This window comes from Eutrigla gurnardus, assembly GCF_963514095.1.
Source record: "Eutrigla gurnardus genome assembly, chromosome: 10".
Lineage (NCBI taxonomy): Eukaryota > Metazoa > Chordata > Actinopteri > Perciformes > Triglidae > Eutrigla > Eutrigla gurnardus.
Window position 1 is genome coordinate 25,069,378 of NC_139924.1, and position 22,488 is coordinate 25,091,865.

The 22,488-nt window shown below is 41.6% G+C and overlaps 2 protein-coding genes across 4 annotated transcripts; both read left to right on the forward strand.

The window, feature by feature from the left end:
* Window positions 1-2,893: 2,893 nt before the first annotated feature.
* Window positions 2,894-9,007, forward strand: spartb (spartin b). Of its 3 annotated transcripts, XR_014597835.1 has the most exons (9): window positions 2,897-3,086; window positions 3,554-4,389; window positions 5,342-5,539; window positions 6,406-6,562; window positions 6,643-6,837; window positions 6,917-7,075; window positions 7,163-7,253; window positions 7,912-8,624; window positions 8,662-9,007. XR_014597835.1 is itself a non-coding variant. In XM_084019369.1 (8 exons), exons 2-8 carry the CDS (start codon window positions 3,559-3,561, stop codon window positions 7,488-7,490), a joined length of 1,692 nt encoding a protein of 563 aa, XP_083875495.1. In that variant the 5' UTR covers window positions 2,894-3,086; window positions 3,554-3,558; the 3' UTR covers window positions 7,491-7,710. The 3 variants fall into 3 exon arrangements, 2 of the variants coding, with proteins under 2 accessions (XP_083875495.1, XP_083875494.1); XM_084019369.1 differs by lacking the exons at window positions 7,912-8,624; window positions 8,662-9,007 and adding an exon at window positions 7,430-7,710 and having other exon boundaries at window positions 2,894-3,086; XM_084019368.1 differs by having other exon boundaries at window positions 7,912-9,007.
* A 1,621-nt stretch (window positions 9,008-10,628) lies between these two features.
* On the forward strand, window positions 10,629-22,373 carry LOC311019593 (serine/threonine-protein kinase DCLK1-like). The gene is made up of 16 exons (XM_084019138.1): window positions 10,629-10,777; window positions 11,128-11,500; window positions 11,628-11,974; window positions 16,909-17,008; window positions 17,403-17,519; window positions 17,704-17,798; window positions 18,420-18,507; window positions 18,595-18,764; window positions 19,122-19,241; window positions 19,435-19,581; window positions 19,934-20,067; window positions 20,181-20,258; window positions 20,413-20,509; window positions 20,623-20,703; window positions 20,782-20,895; window positions 22,034-22,373. Exons 2-16 carry the CDS (start codon window positions 11,140-11,142, stop codon window positions 22,232-22,234), a joined length of 2,250 nt encoding a protein of 749 aa, XP_083875264.1. The 5' UTR covers window positions 10,629-10,777; window positions 11,128-11,139; the 3' UTR covers window positions 22,235-22,373.
* The last annotated feature ends 115 nt before the right edge of the window (window positions 22,374-22,488 follow it).

Below are 22,488 nucleotides of genomic sequence, written 5' to 3' on the forward strand. Positions count from 1 at the left end.
CCCTGTTATGTTGATAGCTCATTTAATGGACTATCCCAAGGAGCTATGGATAAGTTAATACTGACCACATTAATGTCACCAAAGGAAAGCATGCTTTTAATCTGAAATGTATGGCACTCATTCAAATTACTTGTCAGAAATCTTTATTCGTGGTACAAATTACACACTTTTTCATCCAGAAAGTCTGCTGCTCTATTTGTGTGTGTTAGCGTCATGTTGTGCTTTTGGCAAACAGACAGGAGCTGATTTATTCGGGACAGATGAATACCTGAGAAAGCTTTTAAAAGCTCAGACCCATCGCTGCACTTCTCTTCACCTTTAACCCGTCGTGATTTCAAAGGCATACCAAACATGGAGATATATCATCACTTCTTTCCTTAAACATGGACCATACCATATTCATGTTACACGCAATTTGTTATGGAACAAATATGGACTTTAATGTTTAATTATAGAACACCGTGAGACAGCAATACATTATTGCCATAGATGTATAGCAGAATATGAGTACAATAACTAAAGTACAAAACTGTGACTAATTATTACACACATTTCTAAATGTAATGTAATGTAATGCTACAGTGTACAAACCAGCAGTCTCTTACTTACATAGCTGTGATGAATAAACCATTTTGAATGTTATTTTGCTTGTCATTCGTCTTTCACCAATCACACATGCATGTCATCTGAATATTGGCTGATGTGTCGGTCCTCATTCATCATCGTGCTATCTTGGCAACTACTGATGAACAACAATAACAAAAACAATTTTAACGCTGGCAAAAAGAAACCATATTATTGTTTTGATGTCATCTTGAAATATCATGCTGTGACCAAACCACATGATTGATGGATTTAAATGAAACCAACCTTGCAGAACAATGAGGGGCACACATGTTGCTCACATGTGAGCCAACATGAAAGACAGAGGGCGAGTTTTCTGCAGCCTGTTTCAGTTCCAGAGATTTGCTGCTCACCATAAGGAAACATAGTAAATGTACAACTTCCTCATGGAGGTCCAGCTATAAAAAAAATGTATATATACAACTTATGTAGACATAATCTAAAACATCTCTGATAATCCATATAATGTGCTTACATGTGAACTACGTAAGTAAAAACAGAAGAAAAATCTATTGTGTGGTGTATTTATATTTTTTGATAATTTGCACAATAATAAAATAATGTGCACCCACATTTTAAAGACAATAGCGTAGATTCCTTTTAAATAAACACTTTGTGTGTGAAGGGACTATTTGGTGTGAAATAATTAAACAAGATAGGAGCTAAAACAGTAATGCATTGCCTCCTGATGAGTGAAGAACGTGTCCAGTCTGGTCCCTGTTGTATCAGGGTGTATGCTGGGAATCTGTCAAACTGCCGATGAGAATGGTGTTTATCACATGGCTTCAGGCTCACAGCGACTTTCTGGACTCAGTCAAAATAATAAAATTACATGAAAGATTGTGAAAAAGTGACGTCTTTGTAGATGATGCATGTTTATTTGACTTTTAATGTCTGTAGCCTTTTTCTGTTTAACGCCCATGTGCTGGCAATTAAATGTCATTAGTGGCACATTTATACCAAGCTGGAGGCCAATCATTCCCATGCTTGGACAAAATGCTTAGATTATGAGGGTTATAAAAGATTTCGATGAAGTTGAACCCACAGTACAATAACCACAACATCTTTTTTTTCCATTTCCATGTCTCCTCCGATCTTTCCATTAGAAAGGATTTGGCGCCCTCTGCAGACCAAGTCATCTATCAGCTCTCCTCTCCATCACTCATATTTAAACAGTACATTAGACAAGACTACAAGCTGATGCCCATGATTGATATCTTTGTGGGGCTCACATGGAAAATAAAAACGGGTAAGTAACCTAATTTACATTTATCTGACATCAGTGTTTTAGGAATGTCTTAACTAATTACTTTATAGGCTATTAACCTACCATTGAAGCTATAGCATTTACATTTTCTTCAAAACGAATGTTTTTTCTTTGTGCGTTTTGTTTGTTTGTTATGATCAGTGGTATTATGCATTTTATTGAATACCAAAGAACACTCGCACCATCACTGCCACTTAAAAATTAAGGACCAGAATCTAATTTATTATATTGTCCTTGGTAATTAAGCATAATTAATCTGTTTTGTTATTTGCTTTTTTGTTTGTTTGTTTGTTTGTCAGCTAAACATAATCTTGTTTGAACATAACTGAGTCTGACCACTTATTTTAATTTTGCTACCTAAAACTTCAGTATGGTCAATTTATTTTGGTAGGACGTACCGGAAGTTGTATTATGCGGCCAAGTGCTTTTTGACGCTTTATATATTTAATAGTGTCATAGTTCTTCCCTTCGACCACTAGAGGGGGTACATTTGAAATACTCTCGGTTCAATTCGGCAGTTCAACTTTGTGGTCAATGATGTAACTTGAGCATTCATGCTAATAAAGCTTATTTGAATTCTAAAATTGAATTGAGTACTTGCTGACGTGTGCTTACTGCCCTCCAGTGGCTACAGTGAGGAACTGCAACACGTTAGTCAAAGCGTCAATGCAGTTTGCTTGTGATAACGCTTAGTTGGTTATTTTATTTTGAAAAAGTATATCAGGAAGTCTTAGTATGTTATGTCTGCACTAACGTTGACTTGACTAATTGAATCAGTTGCAGGTTCTCATTGTGGCCACAAGGTGGCGGTCAAATGCCATGATTCTCATTTGAACTACGCTCATCCATCCAGCGGCTTGGGACCGGTTGTGACTACTCAAGTTAGCGTCGATGCAGCCATGATTTCATAATATCACTTCCGGCTAATGCTTTCAAAATAAAATGTACCTTACGCTAGAGGCAACTGTTATTTTGTCATGTTGAAGCGAAGCGTCGAAACATCCTGTGAGGTCGATACTGTGGAGAGTAGTGTGTAACATCACTACGTTTGCCGATAGACCATAACTTTACGACGACGGTTGCTAATGTTAACGCGGTCCGATAGCTAGAGGGATCCTTTTTTTGACACGCAACGTTAGCTCGGTATAGCTAACAGGCTAATTAAGCGTTTCTTCGGAGTTTCGCTTTCGCTGGGGTAAGCATATGGGTCCATGTAGCTAACGAAGGGACGTTAGTGCTAACAAGCTAATGATGTTTGTTAACGGCTTGTTAACTTTCGTACGCGGTACAGTAACATGACGTAACAGCGGAACTCGTGTAAACAGAGACGTTAGCCGTTGTTAGTTTGTGTTGGCAACTTTATCAGTGACGTTCTTCTGCTTTAGCCTACTTTAGCGACCTCTTATACACCAGATAAACTAATGTACGTCACTTGAGTGAATCGGGTAAACGTTCCTCATCAGTGAGTTCAATTAGTCACTTAGTTCGAAGTGGTGAGAAAAAAGAAAGTTGTGAAATGTGTGTTGAGCAACATGTGTGTTAAATTCCGGCTCTGATGTCAGTCTGCCCTCATGCTGTAACAGCCTGTTTTTGTGCAGTCAGTGTCATGTCTGCATGGATGCAGAATATTGTGAATAAAGTTAATTGTAAGTCTTATTTCAGAGGGAATGGAGAAGGCTAAACAAGATGCATTCGACAGTGCCAGACTTCAAGTGATCAAAGATGGCTATGAGAGGGCCTTTGAGTGCCTCAACAAAGCCCTCACTGTGGATGAAGCTGGAGACAAGGCACAGGCCCTGGAGCTGTACAAGCGAGGGCGACAGCATCTTCTCAGGGCCATCAGCGTGCCTTCGAAGGGAGAGGAGTGCGTCGGCAGCTCCTGGGAATCGGCCAGGCAGATGCAGCAGAAGATGCAGGAGACGCTCGACAACATCACCACTCGCCTGGCCATACTCGAGACCAGCTCTGACCCCGGATCTGCACCGACCCTGAACAATAGCAGTGCGTCTGGCCCTGGTGCTACAGGTCTCTACCCAGAACTTCCCACCAAAAACAAGCCAGAGAGGCCAGCTCCACCAAATCAACTCTCACCCAAAGTCCAGCCAGCGGGAGCTGCAGGAGGCATGTCCGCGTGCAGCAGTCTGGGTCTACCTGTCTCACCTACTCGACAGCCTGGGGTTCCAGTCGCCGAACAGCCTCCGGCTTACACTCCCCAGGCGGCGGACGGCCACCTCTCCGTCTCGTACGGGACAGATTCGGGGGAAATGTCGTTGGTTGGGGATGAGTTCTACAGTCGCACGTCCAACTCGACACCATCTCCCCAGAGTATGGGTGAAGACGGCGAGGAGCTGGTGCACATCCCTCACGGTGTCCAGATATTCTTTGTGACACCTGACGGGCAGGTGAGCGCTCCGTCGTACCCGGGCTACCTGCGGCTGGTGAAGTTTACCAGCGACCATGACGACAGAGCGCCCAACCGACCACCAGCATTTCTGCAGGTAAGAGAGACGTGTTTTCCCTCTGGAGGTGAATCACAAGAACACTCTTACAGCTTTAAAACACCAGATTAGCCCCCCCCCCCCCTCCTCCTCGTCCACATCTGATGCAATAAGTGCAAGTGAAATGTCACCAGTCTTTCTGGTGCCCTTTAACCTGATTTTGTAAGATGTTTGGCTGCGAGGAAGAGATAGGCTTGTTAATGATCCCTTCCCCTCGCCCTGAGGACATGATCATGCGTTACGCATTGCTCTAAGTCCAATGGGTTTATGGATCTGACGTCATCCTCCTGGGAAATCCCACATCAGGATCTACTGGAAATTAACTTTGGCCACATCAAGGAGAACATGATGATCTTATGACTATTTAAATTATGAAACATTTGCAGGTAAACTGTGTGAAGCCATGCAAACATATCAAAGCTTAGACTTTGGTTAAAAGACTAAATCAATACCATATCTAATTAATTAAACTGCTGTTAAAACAGCCAATACATTGACCACTAGTGGGTCATGAGACTTCATTGGGGAATTTCCCAGGTACTGTTGCTAGCGGGTGACATCACAGATTCACATGAGTGCACGTAATTATCTAAACCCCGCTTACACGGTTATGCCCTATAATCTCGTTAGGCATGCAGCAGTCAGAGGGAGACAGTGTTCTCTCAGACGGTTCCCTGTGTTGCACTAATTCAAATCTCCATTAGAAAGGCAACGCTTGTCATTTTTAAGGTTATACTCGTAAACATTAGCATGCTCTGTTCGCAGAGCTCTTCTCCCATCTTACATTTGACTTCCATGTAAATTCACACGTCATTGTAATTTCATCGTTCAGACATAAATTTGACATTTTGTGGCTGATGCACATCATCATAGCATCATACATTTAGCTGTTTATCATCACCTTTTCCAGCTGTTGCATTCGGTGTTTCTCTTTTGTTTTGCTTGCTGGCAGGTGTGTGACTGGCTTTACCCCCTCATGGCCACGGACTCTCCGGTGCTGCTGTGTAACACCGGTGTGTTCATGTTTCCGGACATGATGGCGCCGGCTCCAGGCTATTATGTGGGGGTGGTGTTGTCCTCTGAACTACCTGCTGCGGACAGACGGCTCTTCCAGGACCTGCTCGCCCAGATGACAGATCTCAGGGTTCAGGTCAGTGTGGCTGTGCAGTACAATGCATTTTTTTTACATTCTTTGCAAATGCCAATGGGGCCAGTGCTGGTCATCTGTAGCTCCGGTAAATGAGGCTCTGGTAGGGACAGTTTGTGCATCTTTATTTTGCATTCTAATACAAACAAACATACAAACAGAATCTGCAAGCATAGATAGCAAACACTGCAGATGTTAAAGCAATTCCAACCATGAAAATATTGTAGTTTCTCATGTGATCCGTTGAGGGTTTCATTTCCTTTTTTTTATTCTTGCGACCTGGCATGAAACTCTTTCTCCTGCTTCCTTCTGAGCTGGCACACGTCTTGAAGTTAGCCCTGTCTCAGCATTGTGGGGATTTGAGACAGGCAGGTGAGCAGAATTAATCAGTGATAATGCTCTTATCTGCAGCAGTAAGAACAACCTCACAGCTTCAGCTGAAAGGCAACTACCAGTTCAGCCGTGATGGGGAGAGAGAGAGGATGGCTCAGATAGGTGCCAATCAAGGTCGCCTTTAATGTATGCAATCAGGCTGATTATCTTTTCTGATGGACGTGATTCCCTATCAGCAAGTATGCACTTTTGTGTGTTTTAATTTTTTGGGTCAAGTAGAAGATTTGAGGTTTTCGGCACAAAGGGCGACTGTTTTCAGACCTTTTGGCAAACAAATAGCACATTGTAATAACAAGAGGAGCTATTGTGGGGACGTAGGGGTTGGTTTGAGCCGAGCATCAGAACGGAGATGTGTACAGCTTGGACAAAGTAGCAGATAATTCGTCCAAAGATTTGACTGACAAGTAGGTCTTATTTTCAGCATATATCGCCTTTCTTCGCCTTACAATAGCTAACCGATGTGTCTCTGTTATCAGGCTCCAGATGAAGCTGCAGACGGCATTAATCTCAGCCAGAAGGTGTCCATCGTTACCCCCGAGGAGACTGTGCAAACAGTCACCGAGGAGGAGGAGGAGGAGGAGGAGAAGGCTCTGCCTGAGTGGAGTGAGAAGGTGGCAAGTGGAATCCTGACAGGTGAGGTCAGACTGTTCCCTCTAAAAAAATCATGCTTTTTAACGATTTAAGTGAGGTAAAGACCACTGTCGTCCTATCAGGTGCATCATGGCTAAGCTGGGGTCTGGTGAAAGGAGCCGAGTTCACAGGCAAGGCCATTCACAAAGGGGCATCTAAACTCCGGGAACACATCACCCCAGAGGACAAACCCACCCATGTCAGCCCCACCGTCACCAAAGGCCTCCATGTCGCCAAGCAAGCGACCGGGGGAGCTGTCAAAGTCAGCCAGTTCCTAGGTAATCCCCAGTCAGCATGTGTGACTGATCCCGTGTGGTTATTTGGCGGTGCGCGTCTAATCGAGTGATGTTCCCGCAGTGGACGGCGTGTGCACGGTCGCCGGCTGCGTGGGCCGAGAGTTGGCGCCGCACGTGAAAAAACACGGAGGCAAGCTCATCCCGGAGTCCATGAAGAAAGACAAGGACGGGCGCTCCAACATCGACGGAGCCATGGTGGTGGCTGCCAGTGGAGTGCAAGGTAGAGTGCATCGTCTAAGAGGAAATAGTTTTCAAGAAGCGCTCTAAGATGTGTCTGAAACGCTTTGGATGTCGTGTGTTTGCTCAGGATTTGCGACCATGTGGACGGGTTTGGAAGTGGCAGCAAAGGACATTACTCAGAGTGTAGCATCGGAGACGGTCACCACCGTGAAGCATAAGTAAGTCTCCCCTTCCTCTCTAATAGCTTGTTTGACCACAGTCATTTCATTTCAGGCACATGTTTTGCTCACCACCGCTTTCTAAACAGGATTTTTATGTTGCAGATGACGTCTTGCATTATACACGCTAAACCAAACGTGCACTTACTTATTTTCCTTTACTATTTACTTTGCAGATTTAGGGGTCTACAAAACATCTGTGACCCGCCTAATGAGAATAAGTGTAATTTCTCCTAATCATACGAAGCTATTTCACTGTTTTCACCACTAATCACAAGCATGGCATCAGCCTCATTCACCGCTCGTCCCTTTGTGATGAATCACACGATGGTGCTGCTTTTCACTGAACGTTCCTAATGGACACAAATACCAACTCTCCTGTCCTGCTTGATTTTAAAATCTTCCTATATTGTATGAATTGGTGCTATATGTTCCAATGAGGAGCAAAATATCTAATTCCCACCCTTTCGATTTCTGAGATAATTTTAAAAATTCAGATTCTGGCGATCACTTGTTAATTTTACACTTGCATTGGTGTAATCCTCACAAATAAAGCATGGCATCTTTGTAATCCTTGCACTGCATATGGAATTAATTCTCCCCAAATGCTCCGTTTCTCTTGATCTGACCTCTGACCCAATCTGACTTTTTGATGAAGGTACGGGGCGGCAGCAGGACAAGCCACAGACCACGCCGTCAATTCTGCCATTAATGTCGGCCTCACTGCCTTCAACGTTGACAACCTGGGTATCAAAGCTGTGGTGAAAAGGACTGGCAAGCAGACGGCGCAGGCCATCTTGGAAGACTATAAGCTTCAGGAGAAACCAGAGAATGGAAAGCAAGTGGAGAAATCAGGCAAATAGCTGGTAGTGCCCTGCCTCATTCCCTCAGCAATGCCTTAAAGTATCACTAGTATTCTTCTATCAAATAACTAATTATTTATACAACATCTTCTATATTTACAAGAGAATTACTGTTATATGCATTTCCTATAGTTTGATACAGCTCTTAAGCACTTTAATCTTTATGGAAAATACGGTAACCCAAATTAAAACACTGATTTTAAACCGGTTATTATCAATTAATTTGGAAGATAACGGTTTGACTCTGCTCTTTGTACAAACCAGAGACTTTCCTGTTCTTCATTAAGCATCTGTGTGTTTGAATGTTTCACTGGTAGGGTAAGTGCAATTTATATTCTTTAATATGAATATATATGAAAGACTAAAACATCTGTATGTTGTCATCTTCAGATATAAGCGTTTGTCCTTACTGTTGTTTTTCACTGGGGTGGTTAAATGAGATGTGATCACTGCTGCTTATTGTGCCTGTAATCAAATGACATATAATAATAATTATAGTAACACAAATGTTGTTTTTTTTATAGTCAATTATATATTTTTGTGAGACCTTCGTTTTATTTTTTTGGGTAATTGATGCATTTCAGTTCGGTTTAACCCACATATTTTGAAAATGTTAATCTTTGTAGTATACAAATCTTATTTTTATTTTTATTTTGATGCAGAAAATGTTTAACAGAATGTGACTTTTGAAGTGTGATGCTAACTTTGTTTGCAAGCCTGTTTTTTGAGTGATATGGTTTGTAAATCTTTTAGTGAACTCCAGCTTTAAGACCTCAGGTTTACCACAGGTCACTGTACATTTTAGATGGCGTCGTTGCACATTGAGATTAATTTCCAAACTGAAACACTGAATATTTTGTGAAGGAATAAAATGATAAAAGTAATGAGAAATTCTGTCCTTTTTTATTTTTTAAGGTTTTGGGGACTCTGTATTTATTTTGTGCTCTACAATGTAAGAGCAGGGTGGATTTGAGCAATTTCAATGTGTTTAAATTCAGTTAACATTATGGAGGATCTTAGGAAATGGGGTGAGAGGTTGGTGTGTAAAATCTGATGAATCACTGTGAGTTTGGCCAATGAAGTTTGTTACTGTAGCCTGATCAGGTGGGCTGTCAGCATCACTGCTAATGTTAAAGCACATGAAGTGGGATTAATAAACACAGATGTCAGATTCAAACAGTTATTTTCCACAGACTGAAACCAGGCAGAGGGAAATTGAGAAGATTTCTCTTTGTTTTTTCCAATTGTTTAGCCCCGGCTTAGTCAATAGAACTGCATCAACGGACACAAAATACAATACAGTAAATACATATTCAAACTCTCAGTTCAATAGGCTTTCCTCTCTGCAAAGTATTCTTCAGCCTCACAGTTTCTCTGGGGGGGGGGGGGGGGGGGGGGTGTCCTTCTGAGGACTTTTGCCTTTAAAAACTACATATAAATATAAAAGTGAAGTTCCTCAGTCTTAATATCTATGGCTGAGACAGTTTGCACCGTTTCTTCTAATTGTAGTTTACCTAAACTCTTATCATGCAATATCTTCTGACCTTTGAAAGTACTTCTCTGAAGAACCAGTTACTCCCAAATACTTACTGAAAACCTCTTAAGGGCAATATTTACAGTATATCTACATCTTCATACTCTATGGAGGAATAATCATCCATGTTTCCCTATCATATTTAAATTTACAAGTTTCTGGAAGTAGGAAGAAAAGTCACGTTTGATATAAGATCTTTGAGTTGATCAGAAAGTGACCTTCCACATTTTGAGGTTAAGTAAATTATGCCTGCAAACAGGCCAGCTGGACAGAAGCCCTATCATAAAAGTAATTGTTTGCATCAGGTTGAACAAATTCAAAAATGCCGAGTCATAAAAGTAACATTACGTCACGTGTCCTAGACCCACTCGCGCGAGAAGCAGGAAGTATGACGGGGCTGCAGAAATTAGAAACAAACACACGTGCAAATGACTCATTAGGTAATAAATCTGTAACCTCAGCATGTTACTCTACCCGGTCCTCTTGTGTGGGGATTTATTTATTTAATCTAAAATTATTAACAGAATAACCTTAAATGAGCAAAAGACGCTTTGAGGATCAGCTAATGAATTACTTATTAACACCTAATCAGGTGGTTTAGTCCATTTTATAGTGTTTATTTTAATACAAAGGGTCAGTTTGCTAAATTGGTCAAATATGTTTGCCAGCAGGTAGAACAGAAAGGGCTATAATGTCCTTCAGGTGATTAACCTCGTTTCCTTTTGTACTAATTAGTGAATGGCGATAATTGGACCGTATTCATATTAACGCGAGTATCACACATTATGAGGTTATCCAAGCAGGTCAACGTGAACGCGTCCCGACAGCAACGTGCACGAGCAGCGCTGCTGACACGCGAGCAGTCCAATAAATCACTGCAATGGTAGAAGCGAGAGAAGGGGCGGGTGGAGGCGGGTGGAGGAGGGTGGAGGACACCGGCTACAGCCCTGCCTCCTCTCTGCATGCGAACACACCGCGGAGGAGAGACACTGCAGGCAGGCAGACAGAGCACCAGCACGGGGGCAACAAAGGGACGCATGGTTCATCTGCAAGGCATCAAATGACTCAATGATTCATTAAGACACCAAAAAAAAAATCCGTTTATTGCATCTGTTCTGACCTGAAAGGTAAGAGATTGCACCATAACATGAATGTGTTCTATACCGTTTTCTTACTATCTTATTTAAATGTTTTTATTGTTTACCTGTCAGCCAATAATCCTTCCCAGATTTGACTGTTTACGCTGCAAATGCATGTGGATTTCATTAATGTAAAGATTGCATTGAGACTCACCAGGGAGCATGAAATGGGTGTGACATGTTACTTCAAAATGTGTGCAGGAACAGCAAAGCATGCATCAGCATCAGGAGTCTAAGCGGCCGACAGACAGGCTAACCGCTCTATTGTATGATATGAGTTCAAGTCGAATGAATTATTAAAATTGCAAACATTCTCCCCGTTATTTATGGTGTAATAGCACTAGACCGTCATGGAGCTGGAGCACTTTGATGAGCGGGACAAGGCTCAGCGGTATACCCGAAGGGGCTCAAGAGGGAACGGGCTCCCCAGTCCCACTCATAGTGCTCACTGCAGCCTGTACAGAACCAGGACGCTGCAGGCACTGACCTCGGAGAAGAAGGCCAAGAAGATACGTTTCTACCGCAACGGGGACCGCTACTTCAAGGGGATTGTGTATGCAATTTCTCAGGACAGATTTCGGTCTATAGAAGCACTCCTCGCCGACCTCACAAGATGTCTGTCAGATAATGTCAACCTGCCACAAGGGGTGCGGACCATATATACAATTGATGGGACAACAAAGATCGCCTCTATGGACCAGCTGGTGGAAGGTGAGTAGTGTGAAGATCAAAACAAAATGCCTGACTTCCTTGGTTTTGTAGAGCAGAATCAGCCAGTTTTATGTATCTTAGCTTTTTGTCTGTGGGAAAATAGATCTTTTTCTTGATTTTTCTGCAGGGGAGAGCTATGTTTGTGCATCCATAGAGCCCTACAAGCTGCTCGACTACACCAAGAATGTTAATCCCAACTGGGCAGTTGGTGCTAGGACCGCTCTGTCTGCCCGTAACCCTTCCTCCCTTGGTAGCGCCATGACTGGATCCCCAGAAGCCAGGGAGACCAAGGAGTTTATTAAGCCCAAACTGGTAACCATTGTCCGCAGTGGAGTAAAGCCTCGCAAGGCCATAAGGATCTTGCTCAACAAGAAAACTGCACACTCCTTTGAGCAAGTCATGACTGACATCACAGACGCCATCAAGCTGGACTCTGGAGTCGTCAAAAAGCTATATACTGTTGATGGCAAGATGGTAAGTGTTATCCTTTCTAGTGGTGACTCTGTGTACCACAGTTTTGCCAATTAACTATCATTACTTTTTAAAAAAAGGATGGACATTTTGAATCTCAACATTTCTATTGAAAAGAGGCCTAAACTGTCGGTTACCTAAACTTCAGAAAGTAAGAATGTGCCGAAACATTCATGACTGAGCCCTACCTCTGTCTGAATAAAGGGGGTGCTGAAAGTCACACAGAGAGGAAGCAGTTGGTGAAACTGGCTGCATATTGTAACCAACATGAATCTGTATTTTTAAAAAGTAACCCTATTTCCATAAAGTTTGATTGAAAGTCTTGCATCAAAGCAGCCAGGACTACCTTGAGTGCTCTCTACCTGACAGTGTCATTATCTTACACCTTTTTGCATTAGAAAGGATGCTGTGGTTGGCGGCAGACTATGCACTTTGCTTATCTGTTCATAGCTTGGCTGCGAGCAGTACCTCCATACATTTGGAGTCTGTTTTTAGTTTAAATCTTCTCTTGCATAGGAATCTTACAGCACATCGCACATGAGGCAGACTTGGTACACATTCCCTTCAACACAGACTGAGTTTAACTAGTCCAGTGAGTGATGTTTAACCTTTTCTCTGTCATTCGTGTTTCTGAGAATTGCTTCATTACCCAAAGATAGAAACGGCCTAGTAGGTCAACTGGGTATATTTGCTAAATTTAATATGAGAAATGGGTTTCTAGGACTCCATTTCATATTCATATTAAATGGTAGCATATTATTAAATGGTTACAGTATCCATTTAATGAGTTAGTAATATATACACACACATATACAGTAGCGATTATTGTCAATTTTGGGGGATATGGATGGGATATGGATACACATATATCTCAGCTCAAATTAGTTACAATACATCCTGCAGAAATAATCAGCATTTTTTTAACTAAACCAATTCATAAACTCTATCACCTGCATTCTACATTAGTATCCTTATCACACAATGTAATGAGGATAACCCCCCCCCCCCCCCCCCCCCCCCCCCCATGGTTTCTATGGTGACATGGTTTCCTGAATTGGTTGCTAAGGAACAGCCTCTGCGGCAGAGCAGTGCAGTAGTGATGTCAGGACTGTAGTGTGTGTGTGTGTGTGTGTGTGTGTGTGTGTGTGTGTGTGTGTGTGTGTGTGTGTGTGTGTGTGTGTGTGTGTGTGTGTGTGTGTGTGGTGTCAGAGGCCTCATAAATGCAGTGCTTGCTTGTCAGCTTTTTGATTCACATGGCGGTAAGATGGAGCACATGGCTCAGGTATATCCCCGTCCTCTAATGGTGGGTTGAGGGAATAGTTGGAGATTTTTAAACCAACGAACAAATCTGCCTCGACGATTATCCCTCTATGTTATGTTCAGAGTAAAGAATGTGAAGCAAAGCATAAATGGACATTACATTTCGACAGATCAAGGCTAGATGTCCATTGTGTGCACTGCGTGAAAGTGAAACATTATACTTTCTGTCTATGGTTTTGCATTTATCACCCACACCAGGTATTTACCAGATATCGTTGCTTATTCAGCTTAGTGGTTTCAATGTCTGATATGCTTTCTTTGTGCAATGCAATGGAGCTGTGTGCTCTAGTTTCCCCTGCTTTACCCCCTTTGCTTTCTTTTTAACATTGATATTAGCATTTCTCAGTTATGTTTTCCCCTCTTGATTCTTCTACTGTAAAAGTAATGGACCGACAATTTATTTTTATCCACATTGATTTCAGACTCGTGATGAGTCATGTTTGTATTAGTGGATCTGCTTAGCGGGTGGCTCGGCTTGATGGCTTTGAGCCTTGGCCAAATGTGCACAGCCGAGTTAATTGTTTTTGGGCTACACTTTATAAACCTCAGATGACTTACCTGCACTGAAAATAGAACAAAGGTAGAGAGAAAGAGACAGAGGAACAGACGATCTGCAGACAAGGCCCCTCAAGGCTAGGAAACATGTGTGGGATGGAGCAGATCACATTTGCAAGATGGAGTACATCTGAGGAGAGTTGGCCATGGCAGTCCAATCCCTTAACTTCTGTGTTTAAGAGTCAACACTTCTTGTGGAAATAGATGTCAACAAAGTCACCCGAGGACAGAGCCTGGCTTGACTTCGGTGCACAAAAACAGAGGCTTAATTCTCCACGGTAAAATGATGTATCAGTAGATAAACAACCCTTTCATGCTTTAGAAATGAGATACAGTGGAAAAGGATATGAGATTTTAGTGTGCCCTGTGTGCCAGAGACATCTGCTCATACCACAGATGTCATTTCTGCATGATGCATCGTGGTCAGTGGTTTTATCATAAATATAGGCAATTGTTTTTGATTTAGGAGACCTGGCAGAGATGGTATTTAATATGAGTTAACAAAAAGACTAACTACTGTCTAGTGCAAATGTAACATAGTGAATTAAATGACTTAGTTGCTGTTGGCAACCCTGCTATTTTTGCTGTAACTAAAGGGTAGAAAGAAGGATGATGGAGATAGGGAGGCTGTCTGGCTTTCCTCTTACCTACTGCTGTGACTTGGCTGTTAAACACAGAACAATGACTTGCTCGGTGTCCTACTCTATTTGTTGTACAAAAGACATTTTCTCCATTATCCTCTTTTTGTTCTGGGAGGCTTAGTTATGCTTGAACTAAAGTGGAAATTGCTGTTGTACTTTTTTAATTAGAATACTGTCAAAAATTCAATGCATTTCAAATGTAGTGTGAGGAGTGTTTTAATGTGTGCGTGGGTTGTGGGTGTGTCCTTATGGCTCTCCCAGTAGTGCTGACATGCACTTTTTTAAATCGGCTATTACACTAATCTGTCTTTGCAGCAAAATTCTGCACCAGACACAATTTGAATAAAAGATGATGTCTGTGAATATATTTTTTTACAACCACACCTTTTCAACTGAACATTCTCAAAAAAACATGCTCTCAAATTGTACAACTCATGCAAAATGAACAACAATTTGACAATTTGATGTGAAAATGAATCGTGTTTCTCCCCCACATGCTGAGTGATGCTGCTGTGTTCTGTCTTGCACTTCAAAGGGGAGGTTCAGCACCCTGGAAAGCTCCACCTGTCCACTGGTGGAGCTATCGTTTTATCAGTTTGTGTCTTGCGTGTAATATATGGCCTTTACCATGGCTTAGATTGATTAGCTTCAAATGCATGGATACCTCCCATTGTGCTTTCTTAAGTTCTTAAGGAGCAACGTATAGATGAAACCCTGATGACCAATATTTGTACTGGAAGCTCCGGGACTGCAAAGAGGGTGTGTCTGGGTGTTAGGGGGGATGGTAGGTCTGATGGAGCTGCTGTATTACTCAGCCAGCCGGCAGAATGAATCAATATAAATCAACCTAGTCATGGCTGCCCTACTTAGGCTTCTCCATCATTTGCTACATTACAGAGTGGACAAACAACATGTAATCTAGGATTTAATTATTTGAATGTCCTGTTGAAGAGTTGCATATAAAAGAGTGGCTGTAGTTTAATCAGCAGACCACATTTGACTCAAGATCTTACATAAAGCAAATGTGGAACATTGTCACTTCTTTCTACATATATTTACGTATTACTTATTATTCAACTTTAAAGTTCTGGCTGCTATTTGTTCTTATAAGACAGTTTTATGAGAGATGGGAATTAGAGAGTGTTAAATTCACCAATGGTCTCACCCCACATCTTCATAGTGACAAGATGTTTTATTTGACTCTACCTAGACTGGTGGGGACATTGTTGTATTGTGTGTAATTTGTACTGTCCATGCTGCAGATACGATGTGACAGGACGATGTTAAAGCAGCCGTTTTCCTCTCATCAGCTCAAACTCAGCTGTGATTCTGTCTGGTCTCCTTGACGACGGCTGTGCATCTCTCCTCCCTCTGGGATCTCACACTCTTGGAAGAGAGGCGGGGGGTTGTCTGCAGAGAAAATGGCCATATTAAGCCCCCTCTGTCCTAAATTTGTATTATAAGATTTCATGGCAGATTGACCTTTGGCTGTTTGGAGATACCTTTTCTGCAGGTTACAGATAAACCAATCCTTTCTTTGGTGGATAATCAACCAAATATTTATGCATATACACTTCTCTTAATTATTGACAATTTAAAAGTGAATATTTATCAATATCAACATTAAAAAAACAACCAGATCTATCATTTATAAATCTATACTTGTATAACTAGTCACAAAGCCACATGTCTTTTTATTGTTTAGGATCCCATTTGTGTTGAGTCCACCTCTCTGTAAAAGAAAGGAAAACATTCTCTGGTGCACTGCTGTAGTTAAGCACATCAATAACCCTTTTGAGGAGAAGGTCAGGACTCCATCAGCAGCTTCAATTATTTATGGCACCTATCTACTGTGATGGGCTTCTGTATAAATGAGAGCAGCAGATACACCGAATGAGTCATCTTGTTTCTTTGTAGAAAATTGAATTGATTGTAATTTCTATTTCTCCATTATTAAGCTTGAAAGGATATGTTGTAACAAAAAATCATAAACATCAAAGCCATCTTTTGGCTTAAGGAATAACAACTTCCTACCATGTAGGAATTTCAATTCTGCCAATGTGTGCTTATTGTAATACATATTTATGCCATCACTTACCAGATGTCGGCTAAAATATCTAATATTAATTAAATTGCTAATCGTAATAACATTTAATCAGTCACTGTAACTTTTATTTTAAATTCTCTTTCTTTTAGGGATCATGTACAGGTGACCAGTTGTATATGGAGGTCATTGTTGCCATGATAATGCATGTTGTCTGAAAGGTATATGAAGGTGTTTCTGTGGGAGTTTGTCACTTATCACACACATATACCTACACCTACATGTAGCCCTCTAGAATGTTCATTTGAATGATTAATTTTAGTACGTGTTTCACATTGTCGTGTTCTAACTGAGAGAAACTTCTCCGTCTTTACCAGATTACCTGCCTTCAGGACTTCTTTGGGGAGGATGATATATTCTTTGCCTGTGGCCCCGAGAAGTTCCGCTATCAGGATGACTTCAACTTGGATGAAACTGGTGAGTGTTCTTTCTTTTTTATATGAGGCTTGGATTGCTGAGTGGGGAAATCATGTGATACTGTCAACAGTGTTTTATTAAAGCATCCTCCCAAGTAAATAGTGAATATGTCCAACATATGAAACTATTATTGTTGTTATAGGTTACAGTATATAGTAAGTGTTTTTGTGTGCTTGATTAATTTGTGAGAATAGAGAGGTTGTCATCACACATACTTTGTCTCTGTAGGTTTAGGCTTTGTACCCTACAAAAGTTTCTTATTAACGATGTTGTTTTTTTCACAGTACTTCAAACTGTCGGACTCAAAGCTGACTGAAAATGTTAGCATAAAGTTTGGTTTTATCTCGGGAAAATGTTGTTTCAGCAGTGTAGGTTTTGTTTTTTCATTCTTTAGAGTGCAGGGTGGCAAAGTCTGCGTCATATGGACGGCTCCCCTCCGTGCAGGGTCTCTCTTCCCTAAGAGGTGGTGGGATGTCCCGCAGGAGCAAGTCTCCGTCATCCCCTGGTTCAGGTGTGTGTGTGTGTGTGTGTGTGTGTGTGTGTGTGCCCAAATAAAGAACAAATGTATTGTTCTAAAGTGTCACACAGTGTTCTGATGTTATTGTATGTATAGCTGTACATTATGTATCAAAAGTAAATTTTTTCATATATATTCATATTTCTGCTGAAAGTTCCTTATTCTGATGTACCGACAGCTAATGGCACTGCAAGCAGTCAGCTGTCCACGCCTCGCTCTGGGAAGTCTCCCAGCCCCTCTCCAACCAGTCCAGCTAGCCTGAGGAGACGACGGGTAATAAAGAATTGAGCTTATATTAATAAGTTAATGTCTTAAAGATTGTCATATATAACACCAGAGCAGCTTTGGGAAGGACTTAAAAAATACTCAATCCATAAATAATATTTAAACGTGTGGTAGTGACAACTAAATTAAAAAGAAACCTTGTACTTCATTGGTTTCTCGAACTTCCTGTTTGTTTTTGTTGCACTAGGATCTTTTTGAATAATATGTCATCTGTATTGCAGTAGCACATTTCTGCTGTGATTATCATAGACCCCCTCGACTCTGTAGCGAAGCTCAATTGTCAGTGATTCCATCTTCAATTGGCTAAAGGCTTGCGATGGTTGGTATTGTGGCTGTGATAAATATTCTTTCTCAAAGCCCTTTAGAACAACTTGCCAGTCTTTATGCTGGTGGAAAGGTTAGTCTGATGTTTCACCACACTTTATTTATTTCAATCTTATCTCAAACTTACATTACATTACATACTCGTGGCTTGCAGAGTGGAACAAATAGGCTTTATGTAAGCTGGCTGTAATCACATTTTCACAAGCTTGGACTTCTCTGATGTTTATGTAAGGCAAGTACAGCACAGTCTCTCCTTGCCAATCCGCGGCTGTCTCTTATTTCCAGGGCTCTCAACACAGTGGCTCTTCACTCTCATTAGCTTCTACCAAGGTTTGCAGCTCAATGGATGAAGGAGACGGGCTTGGCAGCGAAGGTCAGACATAATAAGACATAATCGTTGTGGCAAAAGACTTGTTTGTCATTCTTCTTACGTTATAGTGCTTTTTTTCTTGCTCCACAGCTGATCCAGGGGATGAGTACCCCTCAATCCCCTCATCCATAGGAGAAAGGTACAAAGTGGGGAGGACTTTAGGGGAGGGGAACTTTGCTGTGGTCAGAGAGTGTGTGGAGAGATCCACTGGAAGAGAATACGCTCTAAAGATCATCAGCAAAGATAAATGCAGGGGAAAGGTGAGGCTGCTTCTACCGCTGTTGACTTCAATTAATACATCATTGGTCTCATTCATTATGAAGGACTTTATTTGGATTTCTGCTATGGATGCTCGTTCATTCTTTTGTATTTTCTTCATTGGTCAGCAGATGGTGCTATGTTCTCTGGGACTGAAATCAGATTGACCTAATTAACTAGTTTTAATTCATTTTAACTGACATTCCCAATTCCTAAGATGTATCTGAAATTGTTTTTCTTTCATATTTGCTCTGAATTGACAAAAAATAGGCTCCCAGCATCACATTCCACTAATATGTATGTGTTTACATTCTTTTTTCTATTTTCCATCATTTGATGAACGTTCCTTTATTACCCAGGAGCACATGATCCAGAGTGAAGTGTCTATCCTTCGCCATGTGAAACATCCCAACATCGTACTTTTAATTGAGGAAATGGACACCTATAGTGAGCTCTATCTCGTCATGGAGTTGGTTAAGGTACTACACATTATTTTCTGATCAATAACTTTGGTCCTTTTTGTTCTTGATGTCTGTTTTGTAACTTTTTTATATTAGTCTTTAAAAGTGGATTTTACTTGATTCCTGTTAATGGATAAAACTGTATCAGCTCTTTTTATGGATCAAAACTAGCAACCGGTACATTTTCACTTCCCAATTACTCTTTTCCCAGGGGGGCGATCTCTTTGATGCAATCACTTCCTCCACCAAATACACAGAGGGAGACGCCAGCTGTATGCTGTTCAATCTGGCCAGCGCCATTAAGTACTTGCATAGTCTCAATATTGTCCACAGAGACATAAAACCAGAGAACCTTTTGGTAAGTATGACTCTTCTTTCCTCGCAGTGAGTGGAGCTACATTCTCTCATCTTCTAACCACATAGGTCATGTTTATAAATATGCTTTACCATTCCCCTTTCACCAAATATCAAATGTATAAGCTTGCATTTAAAATAAGGTATATACTGTAATGTCGTGACACAACCCCCTAAAATAGATTTGATCTATTAACTTTAACATGCAGTGTTAGAGGCGGGATTAAGATTTCTCAATCGAATACTTTGATTAACATTAGCAAATGTAAACCGTTAGATTAAAACAAGACATGTTACCATAGCGAGGAATATTAATTTGCGACCCTTTTGCTTTCCTTTTTGTGCGTGTTTCGCAGGTGTTTGAACACCACGATGGTAGTAAGTCTCTGAAGCTTGGTGATTTTGGCTTGGCTACCATCGTCAACGGGCCCCTCTATACTGTGTGTGGCACACCCACCTATGTGGCACCGGAGATTGTTGCTGAGACCGGGTGAGTCTGATACATGGGGCATTAAAAGCATTTCATTAACCCAATCAAAAGCTTTTAGAGTAATTATATTGGACTGTTACTCTGATACCTGGTGTCTTCCTCTTCATTTACAGGTATGGCCTCAATGTTGACATCTGGGCAGCTGGTGTCATCACTTACATACTGTTGTGTGGCTTTCCTCCTTTCCGTTGGTATGTTCTCCTGTTTCATTTCAAATAGGTTGTTTTAACCACTTCAATGTGTCTAAATCACATTATTCCAAATATATTTGTAGGCCATAATGTTATAGCCTATTATGTGCATTTAGTTTGAGCTTTATTAGAGTAGCTGTGTTGTTTTCTACAGCAATAATGAAGATCAGGAGGCTCTCTTTGAACAGCTTGTGAGGGCCCAGCTAGATTTCCCTGCACCGTACTGGGACAATGTGTCTGATACTGCCAAGGTTTGTGTCTGGAAGTGCTCTTCTCGTTGGCCATCGTTGTGCTCCATGTGATGTATTGATATGGTGTCTCATGTTAGCCATCCATTATAATAATCTAGCCTGTCTTCATTTAGGCTCTGATCACTGGGATGCTGCAGGTAGAGGTGGATCACAGATACACGGCTGTACAGGTGCTCGATCACTGCTGGGTCAATGTAAGTCCAGCACTCCACGTCCAAGTCCTGTGAAAGAGTGCAGTTTGATACAGAAGGTTTATTCTTTGCATTTTCCAGGACGATGGTGTGTCAGAGAACAAGCACCAGCTGCCTGTGGCTGGGAAGATCAAGAAGCACTTCAACATCGGGCCCAAGCTCAACAGCACCGCGGCTGGCGTGTCGGTCATTACAGTAAGCACTGATCTGCACCTCCCCACACATAGCATGCAAGTCTGCACCCGTTCATTGCATCTGGGCTGTTTTTGTTTCAATGTGCTTTGGCGATGATTTTGTGGATTTCATTCAACATTTAAAAAAGGACTTCTGAACCAGTGTTCCTCATATGCACCTGCTGCTCAACTCCTCATCCCGTGCAAAAGCGTTTCATTATTTTTTTTTTTTTTAGTTGTTGTACATTTGAAACTAAAAGTGTATGATTTGCAAAGATGCAAATGAATCCATTCGCCATCTTTTTTTCTTTTATAATTCATGATTTAGCGACTTCTCTCTGCTTACATCAGTTCATCCATCTGCTTCATGCTGCTTGATCTTCTTGTGTGTGCTCTGGCCTCCCATCCTCCTCTTTTAGATGGACTGTCAGCACTGTCTTTAGGAGATCTCATAACTAACAGTTGGCCTACAAATTACGAGGTTTCTGTAGATATGATTACTTTAATAGATTCAACTCTGAGCTGTAATTGTACAGTTGTAATCCAGCCTTTTAATATACTTTGTAGGTAAGCCAAGCACTCATAATGTCAGTTTTATTTATTTTTTTGCAACACAGCAGTTAGAATAGGAGTTAAGAGATGGGCACCTCTTGAGTCGCACTCACCTCTCTTTGCTCAGCTGGACCAGGACTTTACCATCCAGAGGTCAGGGTCTTTGGACCATGACCACCATCCAGGATTATACTGGATAAGGTATGACACAGCATAGTGCAAATATGCAATGCTAACTTGGCAATGTGCTGGCAGTCTTCATTTTGTCCCCCCAAATGGTTCGACCTATTGCTTCTCAATGAAGTCCTTTTCAAGCCTCATCTCTTATTTATTCATCAAGTTAACCCTTTTATCACATTCCTTCATCTCACAAGTGCCGTGGCTGTTTCCTCTCGCCTGCGTAGTTTACCTTGCCGTTTACTTGTCCTGCATAGAAAAGCTACATGTCTGTAATGCTGACTGCATTAAAGGGTTGGTGTGAACTCGACTGCATGCCAACATTAGCTCATCTATCATCAAGTGTCTCACTGGTGGTTGCTTGGATGTCCTCCTCATCTCTGCGGCCTTGTGGAGAAGCTAACATTAGCTGCTGTGTCGCCCTCTCTCAGACCACGCCACTTGATAAGGAGAAGCAAATTTTCCGACGAAGACGCCACCAGGATGTGAAGCATGCCCCCCGCCTGCCACACAGTATTGGCGTCGGCTCGTCCCGCAGTGCCAAACCCGGTGTTGAGTTCACCTCACCTGTGTCTGACGACTATTCCCCAAATTCAGCTGACACTGTCCGTTCACCCACCTCTCCGTTCTAACGGTCTCCCAGAGGCTACAGCATCATCCACTCCACTGGGGGTGGGAAAGGGTGAAAACCCTAAACACCCAACTTTGGGTTCAGTCTACTGACTTGGACATTCTCAGACTATATACATACCTGCACCTACTGCTCATTTTTTTACTTTATAAACTCCATTGATCAGAGTAAGGGACCAGAACAAAGAAACACTTTCAGAGCATGCAACAGTCTTTAATAGATTTCCCCTTGTTTTATTTTTTCTTCCAAAAAGCC

Excerpts from the sequence above, each read along its gene's own strand:
- spartb (XM_084019368.1), top strand. The coding sequence starts at position 3,559 with ATGGAGAAGGCTAAACAAGATGCATTCGACAGTGCCAGACTTCAAGTG. Across the intron at positions 5,540-6,405 it reads TGACAGATCTCAGGGTTCAG|GCTCCAGATGAAGCTGCAGA; the intron begins GTCAGTGTGGCT and ends CTCTGTTATCAG. Across the intron at positions 7,076-7,162 it reads GGCTGCCAGTGGAGTGCAAG|GATTTGCGACCATGTGGACG; the intron begins GTAGAGTGCATC and ends GTGTTTGCTCAG.
- LOC311019593 (XM_084019138.1), top strand. The coding sequence starts at position 11,140 with ATGGAGCTGGAGCACTTTGATGAGCGGGACAAGGCTCAGCGGTATACC. Across the intron at positions 17,009-17,402 it reads CTTCAACTTGGATGAAACTG|AGTGCAGGGTGGCAAAGTCT; the intron begins GTGAGTGTTCTT and ends TTCATTCTTTAG. Across the intron at positions 17,520-17,703 it reads TCCGTCATCCCCTGGTTCAG|CTAATGGCACTGCAAGCAGT; the intron begins GTGTGTGTGTGT and ends ATGTACCGACAG.